The sequence below is a fragment of the Medicago sativa genome, chromosome 4, assembly GCF_051527215.1.
Source record: "Medicago sativa cultivar Bolivia chromosome 4, Bolivia_mono, whole genome shotgun sequence".
Lineage (NCBI taxonomy): Eukaryota > Viridiplantae > Streptophyta > Magnoliopsida > Fabales > Fabaceae > Medicago > Medicago sativa.
The window spans coordinates 35164701-35183208 of NC_140752.1; the positions used below are offsets into that span (position 1 = coordinate 35164701).

The following is an 18508-nucleotide window of genomic DNA, read 5'->3' on the forward strand; positions in this document are numbered from 1 at the left end:
ACAAAGTCTTTGTTTGACGAGACGAAGATACTTAAATATCAGACATGACGCTATTTTGGACCTAAAAATATGCTTTCACATTTTCAAACACTATGAATGCCATGCAACATTTTCAATTATGAATGCAAGACAATCGAACCGGAATCTACGGGCTGTGTCACACCACCAAGGGATTTATAGACATCAAGGTAGAATGAACGGGCAACAAATAGACAGGTACAAGCTGTTCTTTGGATCGAACTTGCTACTTGACCGGGAATACAAACAAAAGACAGGTAGATACAGGCTGTTCTTTGGATCGAACTTGCTACTTGATTGAAAACACAAACAGATAGGCAGGTACAAGTTGTTCTTTGGATCGAACTTGCCACTTGACCAAGAGATACAAACAAGAGATGGGTACAAGCTGTTCTTTGGATCGAACCTGCTACTTGACCAAGAGATATAGACAAAAGGCTGATACAAGCTGTTCTTTGGATCGAACTTGCTGCTTGATTGGGAATAGAAATACAAGATAGGTACAAGCTGTTCTTTGGATCGAACTTGCTACTTGACCGGGAATAGAAGTACAAGACAGGTACAAGCTGTTCTTTGGATCGAACTTGCTACTTGACCGGAAATATAGACATATAGGCAGATACAAGCTGTTCTTTGGATCGAACTTGCCGCTTGATTGATGATACAAACAGATAGACAGGTACAAACTGTTCTTTGGATCGAACTGGCCGTTTGACCTGGAGACATAGACAAAAGGTTGATACAAGCTGTTCTTTGGATCGAACTTGTCGCTTGATTGAAGATTCAAACAGATAGGCAGGTACAAACTGTTCTTTGGATCGAACTTGCTGTTTGACCGGAGATATAGACAAAAGGATAGATACAAGCTATTCTTTGGATCGAACTTGCCACTTGATTGATGATACAAACAGATAGGCAGGTACAAACTGTTCTTTGGATCCAACTTGCAGTTTGACCTAGAAATATAGACAAAAGACTGATACAAGCTGTTCTTTGGATCGAACTTGCGGCTTGATCAGTATCACAACATGCAGGTTGGTGCAAACTGTTCTTTGGATCGAACTTGTCATTTGACCGATAACAAAACATAAGCAACGTACAAACTGCTCTTTGGATCGAACTTGTCGTTTTTCCGGAAGTATAGGCATATAAGCAGGTACAAGCTGTTCTTTGGATCGAACTAGCCACTTGACCAATAACAAGATACAAATTGGAAGTTTGATTTGGAAAGATACAAATTGAGAGTAAGTTGACATTGATTTGATTTGAAAATAGACATGACCATTTTTGTTGGCCCAAAAGCAAATTGAGAGTGAATTGACATTGATTTGAATTGAATTGAAAGTTGACATTGAAAGAGGTATTGAAAGTCGAAAGTAATCAGAAACAAATGCGTTGACATGGTATTGAATAGAGAGTTTAACAGAGACACAGACATAGACATAGACATAGACATTGATATTTGATTTGAGAGTTGGAATTGAATTGAATTGGGAGTTGAAATTGAATTGAATTGAACCTGGGGATTGAGTTGAATTTGAAAGTTTGAGATTGAGTTGAATTGACAGTTGAAATTGGGTTAAATTGAAAGTTGAGATTGGAAATGCAACATGTATGTATGGTATAACAACATCGTTGAATGTATGAGCACGTAAAATGCATGCTTATGCATGTATGAATGCTCGGAAATGCATGATTGGTTTACAATTTGACAAGAAAGTTTCACAGAGATAGACAAAACATTGGAAGATTGGGCACGTAGTGACTTGAGCTACAACATACACACTCGGCTATCTTCAAAGGGGATGACGTCGTTGAAAGACGTATCAAAACCATAACTGAGAGAACCTGATCATATCATACTTGCAATAGTACATGCTTCTTGGGGGGGAAGCCATTTGATCAAAACCTTGGTAGAAGTCGCAAGCTGGATAAACTTTGAAAATTGCCCCTGAAAATCCTTCGAACAAACTCGGGCAGAAGTCGCCATTTCTCAGGAATTAGTAATGGATATACATTGGATGTTTCACATGGAAGTCCTTTAGACAAGGCTTTGGCAGAGGTCGCCAGTTCTCCAGAACCAGCATTGGATAGACTTTGAATGTCGCACCTGTGGTCAATGCTTTCATTTTCATTTTTCATTCTTTCATTTTTCAATCCCATTTTTGCCTGAACCGCCCTTTCGGGTTTTCGATTCACCGGGAATAAATTCTTTTCATTGCCCCATTTTTGCCTGAATTGCCTTCATAGATTGTCAACCAGCGGGGTGCTCATTTTTGCCTAGGCTGCCCTTTCGGGTTTTCGACTTAGCGAGCTTTTCATTTGCAATTTACCATTTTCCATTTTTCCATTTTTCATTCTGTTTTTTCATTCTTGCCATTGACCACAGTTTGTACTGGAGAGATTGTATGTACATATTGCATGTTGAGATGGATGTTGATGCATGTTTCACCTGTTCATAGGTTCAAAGATAGTGCATGTTTGTTGTTTGCATAAAAAGTTTTTTTTTGAAAAAGATTTTTTGGAAATTTTGCTTTAAGTATTAGCATCACAAATAGAAGAAATTTTGCAAGTAGAAGAAATGAGAGTTCCAAATAAATGGGCACAGGCTCAAATGGATGTAGAAGAGTGGTAACCCGCCGAGGGCGCAGCTCCACAGATCTAAAAAGTTTGGAAGATGGTAATCATATTTGAAAGGATACATTGAACACAATAACATTGTTCTCACTGGCAACTTTGAATTCCTCTGTTCGAATGCTTGAATGGTAGACACTTCCGGATTGCAGATGCTTTGAAACACAGATGTTTTGGAGTTGTATGTACGTTGAACTGGAGATGCTTTGAATTTACAGATACATTGAACCACAGAGACTTTGCATTGGAGATGTCTTGAATTTGATACGCCTTGCATAGCAGAGACTTTATATTAGAGGTATTCCGAACTGGAGTCCTCTGATAGATGACGTTTTGAATCGGGGTCCTTTGATAGCTGAGATGCCCCAAGTGAGTCGTGACTGACTGATACAGTTACTTGTCTTTTCATTTCAATCTCATTTTTGCATGAACCGCCCTTTTGGGTTTTCGGTTCATCGAGACGCTCATTCTTGCCTGAGTTGCGTACAATCTCAGCAAGCTTTTCATATTCATTTTTTTGTCCCTAATTTTTGCCTGGATCGCCCTTTCGGGTTTTTGATCCACCGGGAAGCGCATTTTTGCCTAGGCCGTCCTTTCGGGTTTTCGACCTACCACGCTGTTCTTTTCATTATTTTTGACAAAGTATTTCTTGACTGCATCAGTATTCACAAGGCGAGAAAGTTCAACACCATTCATGATTGCACGAGTCATTACACCACTGGAGAAAATCATCTTGACGACATATGGGCCTTCATAGCTCAACCTCCACTTGCCCCTGGAGTGGGCTTGAAAATATAAGACCATACTTGAACACGAGATCTCTTTCTTGAAAAGCACCGAGATGGACTTTCTTGCCGAAAGTTTGATCCATCCTCCTTTTGATATAATTGACCATGGCACAAAGCATTAACATTCGAATTTAGCAGATCGCATTTGTTGGAGCATCATTTAAACATATACTTGCCTTCCATGAGAATTTTCATTGACATGATCGTGACTTCCCCTAGGAGTACTGATTTCATTCCATATACCAGAGATAAAAGGATTGCCTCAGGTGAATCTTGCCGGACCCGATGCAGTTGCTTTGTCATAAATCCTTAAGTTTTGCATAGATCGCCCTTGCGGGTCTTCGATCTATCAGGATAAACTTTTTGTGTCTCTAATTTTTGCATGGAGTGCTTTAGTCCATCGAGACGCTCTTTTTTGCCCAAGCCACCTTTTAGGTGTGTGACTTGTCGAGCTTTTTGAATTTTTTCCTTTTTTCTCTCTCCTTTTTTTTTGACAAAGCATTCATTGACTGCATTGGGGTTCATAGACATGCGAACCTGTCATTATCATTTGGAACTAGGCATCCCTTTGCTCCTGTTGATGTGTATTGAAGTACGATATCCATGCAAGACTAGTGGTAGCTCCCTGAATCAATTTTTTTGTAAGCAAATGTCCCTGCGGGACAATCCTCTTGATGCTCATATTTGTAGCTCAGATGACTAGAATGCCCCAGTGGACGAGAGACCTTATTGGAAAACTTCTCATCTCCAGCTCCTTCAGCTTCGAACATAGGAAGTCAAAGTCGAGAGAGGGCACAGTGTTACAGTGTTCAACGGGTTTATCAATGCATGCTTTGATTTTGAATAGAAATTATGATTATGCAGGTATTCAGAAATGATCAAAGTGAAGTAAAAAATTTTACGGTTTTTTGGTATTACCATTCTTTCCAAAGAAAGCACAAAGTAAAAAAACAAAGCCGCGATAGAAACGACTTTTTATTAGTGATGCAAACACATGAAGCAAAGTGCCCTAAATAAGTTCACTTTCGTCTTCGGGCGAGACGAAAGGTTTTTTTATTTTTGAAAAACAGCAAACAAACACAATTATCAAACAACCAGTAGAAAACATCAACAAAACATCTCAGTTGCGGCTGAATATCCCATGTATCAGCAGTAGGCGCCATGCCCCTGGTTCCAAATTGACTTCCACATATGGACAGAAAGATGTTATCCTCAATCAATTTTTGGACTTCCATTATCATAGAAAAAACAATGCTCGAGCTCAAGGCTTCGTGCCCCTTGGTGCAAGGTGTAGTAATGATCGTGTCTTGCCAACAACAGGTGCATGATTTGAAAGAGAATTGTCTCAGACATTAGAAGTATTATTTTCAAAAGTTAACTCTCCCTTGTCTATCAGCTTCTTCACAATATACCTCAGAGCATAGCATCCCTCAACATCATAGCCCCTAGCACCTTGGTGAAAAACACACCTGAGATCGGTACGGAATTCGGGATGCATAGGATTGGGTGGAGGTTTGCCCTTCCTAGTCTGACAATGCCCTTTAGCAATAAGAAATGGGAGCAGTGTAGCATATTGCATCGGTATAGGAGGGAAGATTTGCTTAGGTTGGGGGTCCTGATGTTGCCGTCGAGGCTGTTGAGATTGTTGGAGATTCTATTGTCCTCGATGCTGGTAAAGTTGAAACTGGGTCTGATAACTGGAACTTTGAGCAACTTTGATTACAGGTGTAACAGTAGCAACATGTTTCTGAGCAGCATGGAAGACAGGTATCATAGTTGCAGTAGATTGATGACCCAGGTTTTGGGCAGCCTTGATAATAGGTATAACAGTAGCAGCATCGAAGTTCACCATACTCGCTCTTTGTTCTTTCTCTTCGGGACCATCAGTGGGATCACTTCTTCTGACCAGGTGCGTAGGCATTGGAACCTCAGAGACATGGGGAAGAGGTACTTTATCAAGACCATAGAGCACAGGCATATGTTGGGGAGTATTGGCAACCTTCGTCAGAATCGGAACAGTAACATCAGGTATTTGAGCTTGAAAGCTGGCTGGTGATAAGGGTGTCGGCTGACCCTGTGCGGCTACCAATATTGCCACCAAGGCGCTTAATCTCTCCACCTCCCCACGGAGTGTTGTTACTTCTTCGCGAAGCTCCTGGATTTCTTGTTCAAATGGACTCATTCAGATTTCTTGTTTAGCCCGAGCGTTTTGCAGTTGTAGCTTGACTTTAGACGGCAGAGACGACCCTCTTGTAGGAAAGAGAACACGTGAGACACGGACGAGAAACTATGAATGTAAAATGATGCATGATATGTACAGATGCATATGCGAATGATTCTTTTTGTGTTATCGAAGGGTTTTAGACAAATTGGAGCTCTTGTAAACATTACTGAACAACAATTAACATAAACGGGAAACAAACAACCAACATATAGTTTTACAAGACGATTCCCTTTGAAATGCTAAGCCAAGGGATAGACTTTGAAATGTAAAACAACATAAACAAATGGAAATAACAACAGGAAATGGAGATCCTCAAGCATAGGAAGTGGAAGCATCATCCTCAGACTCAGACTCATAGCTGCAGTATCGGGCATAGAAGTTACGGGCACCCCTAGCCCTCTTAGAATCCCTCATAAGCAACCTATATTTTTCTTCAATCTCTCTCCTAGCCTTAGCTAACTCTTTCTTCAGTGTCATCACCTCATGAGTCTTCTGCTCATCCTTTCCATCCAAAGTCATGATCAAATTCTCAGCCTCATAGTATCTAGTCTTCCACTGATGCTTCTCCCGACTCTCCATAGCTAGATGCTCCTGATACATCTCCTGAGTAGGTGGTAGTAGAGGCAAAGGCATGGTAGGAATAGATGCAGACACGTATCTCATAGAGGGGTAAGGCATACCAATCTCCTCAGCTTGGTTTATCTACCACTGTGTATAGGCCTCATGAGCAATACAAGACCTTACACCCATATGCTCCACCTCTTTCTTCCGAAGTTTAGGCCAAGCTTCCATGAAATCTTCTCTTATTCCTGTGGGTGCATTGGAGTAGTGGAAGAAGTAAGGAGATGTAGCAAACATTGATTACGGGTGTCAAACATTGATTACGTTTGAACCTTTTAACCGGTGATATCTCATTTTTTCTTGGGAAGGGAAAAAATAAGCAAAACCCTTGAGAATCGAGGTCCGGGAGTTGTTTTCGCTACGGGAAGGTGTTAGGCACCCATAACGACTATAGTAACCTATAGGAACCGTCTTTACTTTCTACGCGCGTGCTTTATTTTTAAATGCTATTTGGAAAATGATATTTACACCTAAGAGTTTACTAAGTCAAGAATTAGAGGGAGAAGAAGATGTTTGAATTTTTATTTTATTTGAATTGAAGGAATTTTGATTCCTTGCCTACGTACCCGTTTAAGGGATCAAATCCGCCGTAGTTCTCTTCCAAAAATGTTTTTGTTTTTGTTGGTTGATTTTAAGTTTGAAAATTGGAATTTTGAAGAATGAGAGAGAGAGAGAGGCCTCAAGGACATAAGATTGTGAAATTGTGAGGTTGAATTAGTTATTTTGCAAAAAAGTCTAAGTATGATTAAGAATTTGTTAAGATTTTTGTTTAAGAAAATAAAAGGAAAATCAATGGGATTTTGATCCCAAAGTTTATTTAGAAAATGATTTGAGTGATATTGTTCATATTTTTTTGGAAAAAAGAATTTTTCTAAGTATCGCGACTCCTAAGCATACATCTAAACATACATTCCCTAAGCATACATCTAAAGTAACCATGTGATGTGTGTGTGCATGTGTCGGTGCTTGTGTCGGTGTACATCATTAGAGTCCATTGTCCTTTACATCATTGGCCTAGATACATGCTATGGTCTTGTAAGAATTTAAAAGCATAAGAAAAATATTACAAAACCCCTAAGTTTTACATTCTAACCTTTGCATGAATTAAAGTGCAAGAAATTAAAGTGGAAGAAATAAGAGATGAAAATATGATGTGAGATGCTATGGAAATGAGACATGAAACAAAAGGGGTTAGTAGCACAAATGATATAGAAACTAGTATCAAAATGCATAGTAAAGCTATTGTAACTTGCAAGAAAAGTAAACCAATCAAGCTTGACAAAAAGTGATAAAAGAACTTGAAACTTAATGCAAAACTAAGACTAGATTGAAGCCTAGATTCTCATAATATTGGAGAAGTTTTGGATGACTTGTTTTGAGAAAATCAACATGAGAATCTAAGGATTTAACTATGCCAAAGTTTACAAGATTTTCAAGTTCTTTATGCACTTTTATTTCTCAAGCTTATTTCATAGTATTCACAACATAAAGAATCCACCAAATTCACACAAACAAAACAGCAAGTATTCACCAAAAATAAAGGACAAAATCACTCCAAAAAATTACATGTTCAAGACTACAATTATGTATCAAAATCCAAGCTCAAAATCACATCACAATTTCACAAAAAATGTTAAAAAAGTGAGCTACAAGTAAGGAAAGGTTACACATAATCTTGAGGTGAACTTTGGCATGAAACTACATCTTAAATGATAGGCTTCAAGTGCCAAAATTACTACAAGAAAAAGTGTACCAACACTTAAGAGTTTTTAACAAAGTTTTAACAAGAATCAAAGTATTGAATTAGCAAGAACGCAAAATATTTTTCCTACACCTCTAAGCAATATTCAACATGCAAACAACATCAAGATTCAACAAAAAAACACAAGAAAATTAATAGAAAGTTATTTGGAATTTTTTTGCAAAGTTTTTGGACACATAGGGGTGCAAACAGCAAAATTAACACAAACACGCAGGAAGGGGGGGTGTGCGTAGCAAACAGTCAAACAGAAACAGCATGGGCTTAGCAAAACAGATTGGGCTCAGGCAAGATTCATCATAACCACATGATCAAGATCAGAAATCACAAGAAGCACACACATAATAGCTTAATATGGACAGGTATGCACAGGATAAAACAACACAAAGAGTAGTAACTAAAGAAGCCTTTCACGTGACGTGACAAACAAACACAACACCAAAATTTCCTCTCTCTTCTCTCAACTTCATGAAACGTTTTCTCCCTCCTTCTCATGAAACTTCATCTTCCTCACAAAGCCTCGCCGGAAAATTCATAGAGTTCGCCGGAATCTTCAAAGGTTCGCCGGAAAATTCATAACTCCGGCGACACCTCCGGATTCCGGCGAGCTCCGATTTGAAAACTTTTTATACCAAAATATTCCTCTCTTCGTTCTTGTTTCAAATTCGCACTTAGATTTCAAAAAACAACACTCAATAATTCTAGATCTATGAAATCAATCACGGAAATTTGCAATTCAACAAGCTACGAGAGAAGACTTAAACGAGTATACCTCTGTCGATTTCGGAGAAGAAGAAAACGAGGAGGAAAGCTTCAAGCAGTGCTTCAACAACTTGTTTTATTTCCTTCCCTTTCTCTGTTCCTCTTTGATTCCAATTCGGATGTTGAAAAAAAAAATGAACGAATCCTCCGTTCGTTTCTCTGTTTCGGTTCGATGATCAAAAGCTTGCTCGCGGTGGATTTGATTTTTGATTGTGGTGCTGTGCGAATTCAGTGAATGAAAGTTTGATTATGAAGGATTCAAGCTTTTGGTTATGGAGGTTTTTTGGTTATGGAGGCTTTGAAGGTTTTTGGTTATGGAGGAAGGTAGTTAGAAGAGAGAAAGTGTTGAAGATGGAGGTGGTTAGAAGAGGTAGTTGTGGTGGTGATAGAGGTTGAGGGAGTTTGTTAGGGTGGTGGAAGAAGAGAAGGAGTTTGTTATGGTGGAGATTGTGGTGGTTGGAGAAGTTTGTTGTGGTGGTAGAAGAAGAGAAGAGGGCGGTTAGAGAGAGAAGAGGGAAAAGAAAAAAAAATGATTTTTGTGATTTTTTTGTGTAAAAAAATGATCAGTGAGAAAAAAAAATAATTAATTCCTTGACTTTGACCAATGGGACCTATTATATAGGTGATGTGGGAATGATGGACCAATGGGAGTAGGACATGTGGCATAACTAACTTCTTCGACAAAAAATGAATTAAAATGCAATTTTAATAACTTCAGGACTAAAATGCAAAAATTAACTAAAGTTGTATTTAAAAAGTAATTTGAAAATTAACGTAAAGCGAAACGATTAAAAATAACAAAACGGACTAAAATGAATCGACTACTAAATGAGGTACTTTAAAGTAACCTCTCTCCGTCAAAATTTTGTGTGAAATGACCAAAATGCCCCTAGGGACTAAAATGACTCAAAATGACTCCGATGCAATTTTAAAATGGTTTTTTAACAGGGAATTAAAGCAAGAATTTATACAAGCAAATTAAAAGACTCAGAGACAATTTTTAGAGATTAAACAGAGTTTTAACACTGGAAATGACTAAAATGCCCCTAGGGGCTAAACTGACTCAAAATGACTCCAAATGCAATTTTTGAAATGGATTTTGACATGGCATTAAACAAAAACTCATTCAAACCAATTGAAATGACCCAGGGACAATTTCTCAAGGATTGAGAGAAATTTTAACATGGGAAATGACCAAAATGCCCCTAGGGGCTAAATTGACTAAAAATGACTTTAAATGCGATTTTTGAAATGGGTTTTGACATGGAATTAAACAAGGACTTATACAAATCAAATGAAAAGACACAAACAATTTTCAAGGACTAAAATGAATTTGAATGCAGGAAATGACTAAAATACCCTTTTCCATGAATTTTGCAATTAACATTGAAATAAGATGCAGAGAAAGATGCAATTGATCAGAGACAAATCAAATGACTTAAAATGCAAGAAAAACCCTTTAGATGGTTTTAACATGCAAGAAAAGAAGAATTGAGTCAGTATTTTTAGGTCCAAAATCAGGGTATAACACCCCCACTCTCAAAATGACTAAAATACCCTTCTACACCGAACACTACAATTCCCTACCAAAAAAAAAAACACACACAGAGGCAATTAATCACATAAGAGCACATATAACACACATAAATAAATAATAAAATAAATCTAGCGAAAAATCGGGTTGTTATAAAAACCACCAGAAAACCTATCTTTCTGGGGTAAAACTAAAAGTAAACCACCAGAAAACCGACCTTCCTGGGGTAAAACTAAATCTGCACATTTAGTTTTACCCAATGTGGTTTTTTGCCCAAGAAAGCTGCTCACTACTTATATTTTCCCCAGCATTCCCACTACTTATCATTCTTTCTCTTTTTACACCAAAATAAAGAAGGAAAAAAAGAAGGAAAGGAAGAAGATTCATAGGGGGAGAGAGTGAGGAGGAGAGTGAGAATGTGAGATGGTGTGAGGAAATTGGGAAGTTTAGAGGTGTATTTATAGGGGGGAGATTGTAACATAGGTTATATCTACCATAAATAGGGTCAAAAAACGTGTAAAAACTTAACAAAAACGTGTAAAATCAATTAAAATACATTGAACAAAGTCAGAAAAACGTGTTGTTGAGCTCATGATTAACACTAGCTTGAGTTAACTCACGCCCAGGATTTACACTAGCGTGAGTTAACTGACGCCCAGATTAACAATAACGTGAGTTAACTCACGCTAGTTAGGTCGGTGGTCACAACTCAAGAACACGTTTGTTGAACTTTGGTCGGTTATTCAACCATGGTTTTATTGTGTTTTACACGTTTTTTTTACTGTTTTTGACTGAATTTAGTGCATATAAAACCTATGCACTAAATAATTTTCAATTAGGCCTTTATTTATTTTTTTGTAACATTTAAGGCCTATATTCTAAATTAATTTATTAACTTTATTCTAAATTATTTTGTTTACATTAATCTAAATTATTTTCTTAACTTTATACTAAATTATTTTATTAACATTATTCTGAAATATTTTCTTAACATTATTGTAAATTAGTTTGTTTACATTAATCTAAATTAATTTATTAACTTTATTCTAAATTATTTTGTTTACATTAATCTAAATTATTTTCTTAACTTTATTCTAAATTATTTTATTAACATTATTCTGAAATTATTTTGTTAACATTATTCTAAATTATTGATTCGATATTATTCTTTAAATAAATACAAATATAAATAAAAGTAAATGGACTAAATTAATATTTATTCATTAAATACAACATTAGAAAATAAAAGCAAATATAAAATAAAAAGATATGAACAAAATTGAGGCATATAACAATATCTCATTTCATTGATAATTCATACATTACAATTATTCATTACAATTATTCATACAATAATTTTGAACTAATTCACTAAATCTACTTATTTTATCCTTTTTGGGGTAAAAAGTAATCAATCTTCGTGGGATAAAATAGTGAGCAGCCTTCATGGGGAAAATACATCATCAACCCTTGGGCTAAATTTAAATCTGGTTTTTTTTTACCACAAAAAGTTCTTTTTACCCACGGTAAAAAGTTTCTGCGGTTAAAAAACCAGAAAAAAAAACGTGGGAGAGAGTGGGAGGAGATAATGTGAGGAATATAGGAAGTATGTGAGGGTATTTATAGGTAGAAATGGGTACATAGGTTGTATCTAACATAAATGTGGTCAAAAAAACGTGTGAAAGTGGTAAAAAAACGTGTTTCTTTAATCTTGAAAAGCTGACCAAAGTTGGAAAAACTTTTGTTCTTCACCGGCCAACTAGCGTGAGTTAACTCACGCTAGTGCTAAGTGATGGCGTGACTTAAGTCACGTTCAAAATACACTAACGCATGTTAAGTCACGTAGCGTGACTTAACATAAGCTCAGAATACACTAGCGCATGTTAAGTTGCATGGGGGTATTTTGGACTTTTACTCTGGGAGTGAGCAAAACCATTTGGGTAGAGAGCAGAATTCTTTCCAAGATTCTTTCTTGAAAGTGTATGAAGTGTTGATAGAAAATGAGTTTTTGAATTGTAACAAGGCAGAACTGTCATGTTGGTTGCACAATGAGAAAGTGTATGAAGTAAAATGAGTAGGCAACAAGAAGAAAAGTAAAAGGTAAAATAAGACAATAAAATAAATAGGACCCCACTTAAAGCAACTTACACTTATACTCTCTTATCAATATTCTTTCTTTTTTAGTAGATGATTTTGTATGTACTAAATACTAATCCATTACCCTATAGGTATTTATATAGGAAACATAACCGAATAAGAGCCCGTTTGTTATATCTTTTTTTAGGAAAAAATCATTTTTTTTAAGAAAATAATCACTTTTAAAAATATTGCATCCGTTTGTTATAGATTTTTAAAAAAATCAGAATCTAAAAAAAATTTAAAAACATCTTCAAATGAGAAGCTGTTGAGAGCAGCTTCTCAAAAAATATATTTTTTTAGAGGAGAGAGAAAATATGGATCTAAATATTGAACTAATTTTGTAACAAAAAATCGCTTTTATATAGTTGTATCAAAACAAACTAAATTATTTTTTAAAAAAAGTGATTTTTATTACGGTAAACAAACGCAAAATAAATTCTGATTTTTCATAAAATCTCTAAAAAATAATCTTTAAATTATTTTATGTCAAAATTATTTTTATTTTAATCCGTAACAAATGGGTCCTAAGTCTTGGCATGCTCTTGTTTTGTAGCAAGGGGTGCTTTTCTTCAAACCGTACGAGGCACTCCGATAAGAAGAATGTTGCAATTTTTTTTTTAGAGGTTGTGGTTGCAATTTTAGTGATATGATAATTGATAAAATCATTAATTCATTAGCATCCATATAAATATTTGGTGTAGATTAAAGACGGGTAGGGACTGAAGAAAATGAAAACATGAACTAAATTAAATAACATTTTCTATAAGAGAAGACCAAGACTTTTGAACCGTATGTAATACTTAAGCTGAAATCCTAATTTGCAGGTTGCAGCTCTATTTACAAGAAGGATTATTCATTAAGTAGTAATCACAATAAGTAAGTTGGACAAAAATTGATAGAGTAAATAAAGAGATGACTTATTGCAATTATAGGGGAACTAAAATTGCAATTAAGTCATGTTTTTATTTACTCTATCTATCAATTTCTGTCCAAATTACTTACAGGATATATACATATTTGATACGATTACTTACTTCACTGTTTTATAAACATCAACTCTTTTAAGGATACCGATGTTATTGTATTAGAAATGTCGTAAAGAGGGATATTTTCCACCTATTTTTAACCTTGTGTAAAATTTTTAAAACTAAACAGATTTAACTTCTAACATTAGTTTTACCCTTTTTCTATATGTAAAAAAAATTCATCAGTTTCACACTAGGTCATTAATCTACAAAATCGATGTCAACCGTAATAAATTTACATCCTACGCAGAAACTGGCACCAAATTTTGTAATGTCTAATTATATAAAACTGAATTATTTACATAAAATTTTATACAATAATATTTTTTTTAACAAGCCAAACTGGAATATATAAATTATCGCGGGTGATTCATCCAACACAAGACATGCAAAAGAGAAAGTATTTGACAATTACTTATACAATAATGTTTATACAATAATGTTTATACAATAATGAAATGGTTGAGGAATAAGTGGTTTAGTGAAGAAATCTGCCAATTGATCTTTGGAGGAAACTGGTAGCAACTTCATGGTTCCTGCTTGCAATTTTTCCCTAACCAAGTGACAGTCTATCTCAAGATGCTTTGTCCTTTCATGAAAAACTGGATTGGCAGCTATATGTAAGACACTCTGATTATCACAATAGAGCACATGTGGTTTAATGAGTGAAACATGAAGATCTTTGAGCAGATACAAAAGCCACTGTAGTTCACATGTTGCTGCACCCAAAGCTCTATACTCAGCTTCTGATGAGGATCTGGAAACAGTCAATTGTTTCTTAGTCCTCCATGAAATGAGAGAGCTGACAAGAAAGAAGCATTGACCATAGATTGATCTTCTAGAATCTATGCACCCTGCCCAGTCAACATCTGAAAGCCCTGAGAGACAAAGAGAAGAAGCTCTGGGGAAGAAGAGACCTTGATCTGGGCATTTCTTCAGATATCTGAGAACTCTAGTAGCTACAACAAAATGTTTCTCAGTTGGAGAAGAGAGAAATTGGCTGAGCTGTTGAGTAGCAAAGGTGATATTTGGCTTGATATTGGTGAGATATATCAGCCTACCAATCAATCTTCTGTAGGAGGGGACATCATTGTAAGGTGCACGATGAAGGTTGCATGAGGGTTCGGAAGGTGTAGATACAGGTTTGCAAGCCAAGTGACCTGTATCAATGAGAAGGTCAAGACAATATTTTCTTTGACACAATGAGATACCTTTGGAAGAGTGTGCCACCTCCAAACCAAGAAAGTACTTTAATTGCCCAAGATCTTTAATTTTAAAAGCAGAATGCAAGATGGATTTGATGTGTTGAAACTCAAGCAATGAGTCACCAGCAATTATCACATCATAAACATACACTAACATAACTGTGAAGGTAGTGGCAGTTTTCTTGATAATCAAAGAATGATCAGAAGTTGATTGTGTATATTGATGGGCAAGAAGTAATGAAGTGAGTTTTTCATACCACTTCCTGCTTGCCTACTCGAGACCATAGAGAGACTTCTGTAATTTGCAAACTTGATTTGGTTTAGAAGTAATGACACCTTGAGGAACAGTCATATATACATCCTCCTGCAAGTCTCCATGGAGAAATGCATTGTTCACATCAAGTTGATGTATGTGCCAGTTGTTGATAGCTGACAAAGCAATAACAGTTCTGACTGTGGTGAGCTTAGCAACTGGTGAATAAGTATCAAAATAGTCCAGTCCCTCAACTTGATTGTATCCTTTGACAACCAATCTTGCTTTGTATCTCTCAATGGTACCATCTGCATGATGTTTGATCTTGTATATCCACCTACATCCTATTGGTTTGATGTGTGGTGGTAAATCCACTAGTTTCCAAGTGCTAGTATTCTCAAGAGCTACAAGTTCAGCTTGCATAGCCTGCTGCCAACAAGTGTGTTTGCTTGCCTCATCATATGTGGTTGGCTCAATGTGTGAATCAATGGATTGAGAAAAAGCACAATGAGAAGGAGACACATTAGTATAAGAAAATGAATCAGAAATGAGATATTTAACATTGACAGATAAAGCATGAAAAGAACCAGAAGTATTATTGCAGATATAGTCTTGTAAATGAGATGGAGGGTGAATAGTTCTGGTAAATTTTCTGATAATAGGTGGGGAAATGGGGGTGGTAGGTGGTGTAGAGTCATCATGTGGTGGGTCAGGGTCAATAATAGGTGGTGGAGGAGATGAGGAAGTAGGAGGTATAGAGTTGCTGGCAGTGCAAGTATCAGAGGAAAAATAGGTCCAGGTAGTGGTTATCGACAAAGGGTTGAATGGATATGGTAAAATGTGCTCATGAAATTGAACATGTCTGGATATATGAATCTCCCTTGAGTGAATATCTAAGAGAACTGAACCTTTGAAACCAACAGAGTAACCCAGAAATACACATTTTCTAGCTCTAGCTGATAGTTTGGATCTTTGTGCTTGAAGGGTAGATGAGTAGCATAAAGAACCAAAAACTTTGAATGACTCAATATCAGGGAGTTTATTATGAAGTATGTGGTATGGTGATTTGTTGTGGAGATTAGGGGAAGTGACTCTGTTGATGATAAAGGTAGCATGCAACAGGGCATATGACCAATATGGTGCAGGTAGTTTGGATTGGTATAAAAGAGCTCTACCTATATTGAGGATGTGTTGATGCTTCCTCTCAACCCTACCATTCTGTTGGGGGGTCTCAACACATGATCTATGATGTATGATGCCTTTAGAGGCATAAAAGGAATGAAGTAAACATTCAGGTCCATTATCTGACCTGATGGCTTTGGGGGTTATATGAAACTGGTTTTCAACAAGAGAAATGAAGTTTTTAACATGTTAAGAAACTTCAAACTTAGATTTTAATAGAACAATCCAAACATATCTACTGAATTCATCAAGAATAGTAAGAAAATATATATGGTTATGAACAGAAGGAGTGGAAATGGGACCCCAAATGTCAAAATGCAGAAGCTCAAATTTGTTGGAAGCAACATATACACTAGATGGAAAAGACAATTTCTTTTGTTTGGCAAAATAACATATATCACATGTGGCATTGTGATCAAAATTAAGAGTGGGATACAATTGAGACATATGAATGAGTCTTTTGGGTGAAACATGCCCCAATCTAAAGTGCCACAATGCAGATGAAGGTATGGTTAAATTGGTATGGGTGGAAATGTGATTAACAGGCAAACTATTGCACAAAGGCTTATTAAAGGAATCTAAATCTAATCTATATAGACCTTCAATCTGTTCACCCAAACCAATCATCTTCTGGGAGTGAAGATCTTGTAAGAAACACTTTTTGTCATGAAAGTTGGCATAACAATTCAAAGACTCGCATATTTTAGAGATAGAAATCAAGTTCATAGTAAATGATGATGAATACAAGACATTTTCAAGGTAAAATTGAGCTGAAAAATGGATAGTGCCAGCATATTGAACTAAAACTGAGGTTTCATTGGGCAAATTAACAGGTTTAAGATCAATTTTGTGATAAGATGTAAACCAATGTGCAAAGGAAGTGATGTGTTCATTGGGTCCTGAATCTAAAATCCATATATCAGACTTAGCAGAAATAGAACAAGAGAATATGGATGATATACCTGACAAGGAAGAAGAGCTTATTTGATTGGCACTAGCAGAGGGTGTGGATGATGAAGGCAACAAATTCACTTGCTGAAGCAAACTTACAAGCTGATCATACTTCTCTTGTGAGATATTGGCATTGGATGAATATGCTTCATTGCAACTTCCTGATGGTGCTTCATTTGTTTCAAAACTACTTGAAGCATTGACAGAAGGAGCTTGTCTCTGGAAATTATTTGGATATCCATGTTTGGCATAGCAATAATCCACAGTATGATTGCTTCTTCCACAAAAAGTGCACTGGCGTGGAGACCTTGAACTAGATGAATGACCTCTCCCTCTGCCTCTTCCAGATGAATAATCTGATTTATTACGAGAATCGGAGGCATTGATCAAAGAAATAGATTCATCAATGCTTGGAGATACTGAATTATTGTTGATTTCTTCCTGAATCACCAAAGCATAAACTCTATTGATAGTTGGAAGAGTATCCATCATGAGAATTTGAGTTTTAATAACTCCAAATTTATCATTCAATCCAGTAAGAAACTGGATGATTTGATCTTCTGGTCTGTAATTGCGTGCTTCCCTCATAGCAGCACAGCGACAGGGATGAAGGCAAGTATAATTAGGCATAGGTCTATGAGAATTCAGCTCCTCCCATAGAGTACGCATCTCTGTGAAGTACTCTAAAACGGATTTTGTGCCTTGCTTCAAGTTATTGATGTTGGAACGAAGTGTAGCAATTCGTATCCTATCAGCTTTTGCAAAACGATCCTTAAGACCTAACCACGCATCAATGGCGGTTTCATGAAAAGCCAAAGTCTGAGCAATTTGCGGTGAAACAGAGTTGATAATCCATGACTGTAGAAGATGATTGCATCGTTCCCAGGCACTACGATTCAAATCCTCTTCATCAGGAACTTCCATGGAACCGTCAACGAACTTCAATTTGTTTTTCGCGCCAAAAGCTCGAATCATGGAACGACTCCATGAGAGATAATTGGATCCATCCAAAAGAGGAGTAGCAAGAACAGAATTCGGACCTTCGCTTGGATGCACATAGAACACAGATTCAGTATCCGGTTGATTTTGACGAGGCATGATTGAAACGAGACGAGACGAGATCAAGGGAAGAAAATGCAGAGAAATAGCAAGGATTCACGAAGGAATCAAAGAAATTGCAGAGAAAATTGCAGAAAATCAATGGTGAAAGGTTGAAGATGATGAAGAAAAGTTGTTGTAACTAACTTTGTAACAAACTTTCTTCATGAGGATGAGAGAGAGAGAGAGAGAGAGAGAGAGAGAGAGAGAGAGAGAGAGAGAGAAAGGCTCTAGATACCATGTTATGAAATGTGCAAAATGAATAATTCTCATTTCTCATAGTTGATTCAACATGTACAACAAGTATATATAGTG

At 36.5% G+C, this 18508-nt stretch overlaps 1 protein-coding gene and 1 pseudogene across 1 annotated transcript; both read right to left on the reverse strand.

The window, feature by feature from the left end:
- LOC146929012 (receptor-like protein 47) overlaps positions 1–14866 on the reverse strand; it is a 112688-nt pseudogene extending 97822 nt beyond the window's left edge.
- A 114-nt stretch (positions 14867–14980) lies between these two features.
- LOC146929014 (uncharacterized) lies at positions 14981–18193 on the reverse strand. The gene is made up of 2 exons (XM_085707190.1): positions 16744–18193; positions 14981–16221 (listed from the first exon to the last, which is right to left on the reverse strand). Exons 1-2 carry the CDS (start codon positions 18191–18193, stop codon positions 14981–14983), a joined length of 2691 nt encoding a protein of 896 aa, XP_085563316.1.
- Between the last annotated feature and the right edge of the window lie 315 nt (positions 18194–18508).

Coding starts and splice junctions, on each gene's coding strand:
- LOC146929014 (XM_085707190.1), bottom strand. CDS start 18,193: ATGCCTCGTCAAAATCAACCGGATACTGAATCTGTGTTCTATGTGCAT. Junction 16,222..16,743: donor TTTGGGTGAACAGATTGAAG/GTCTATATAGAT, acceptor ATGCCTCTAAAG/GCATCATACATCATAGATCA.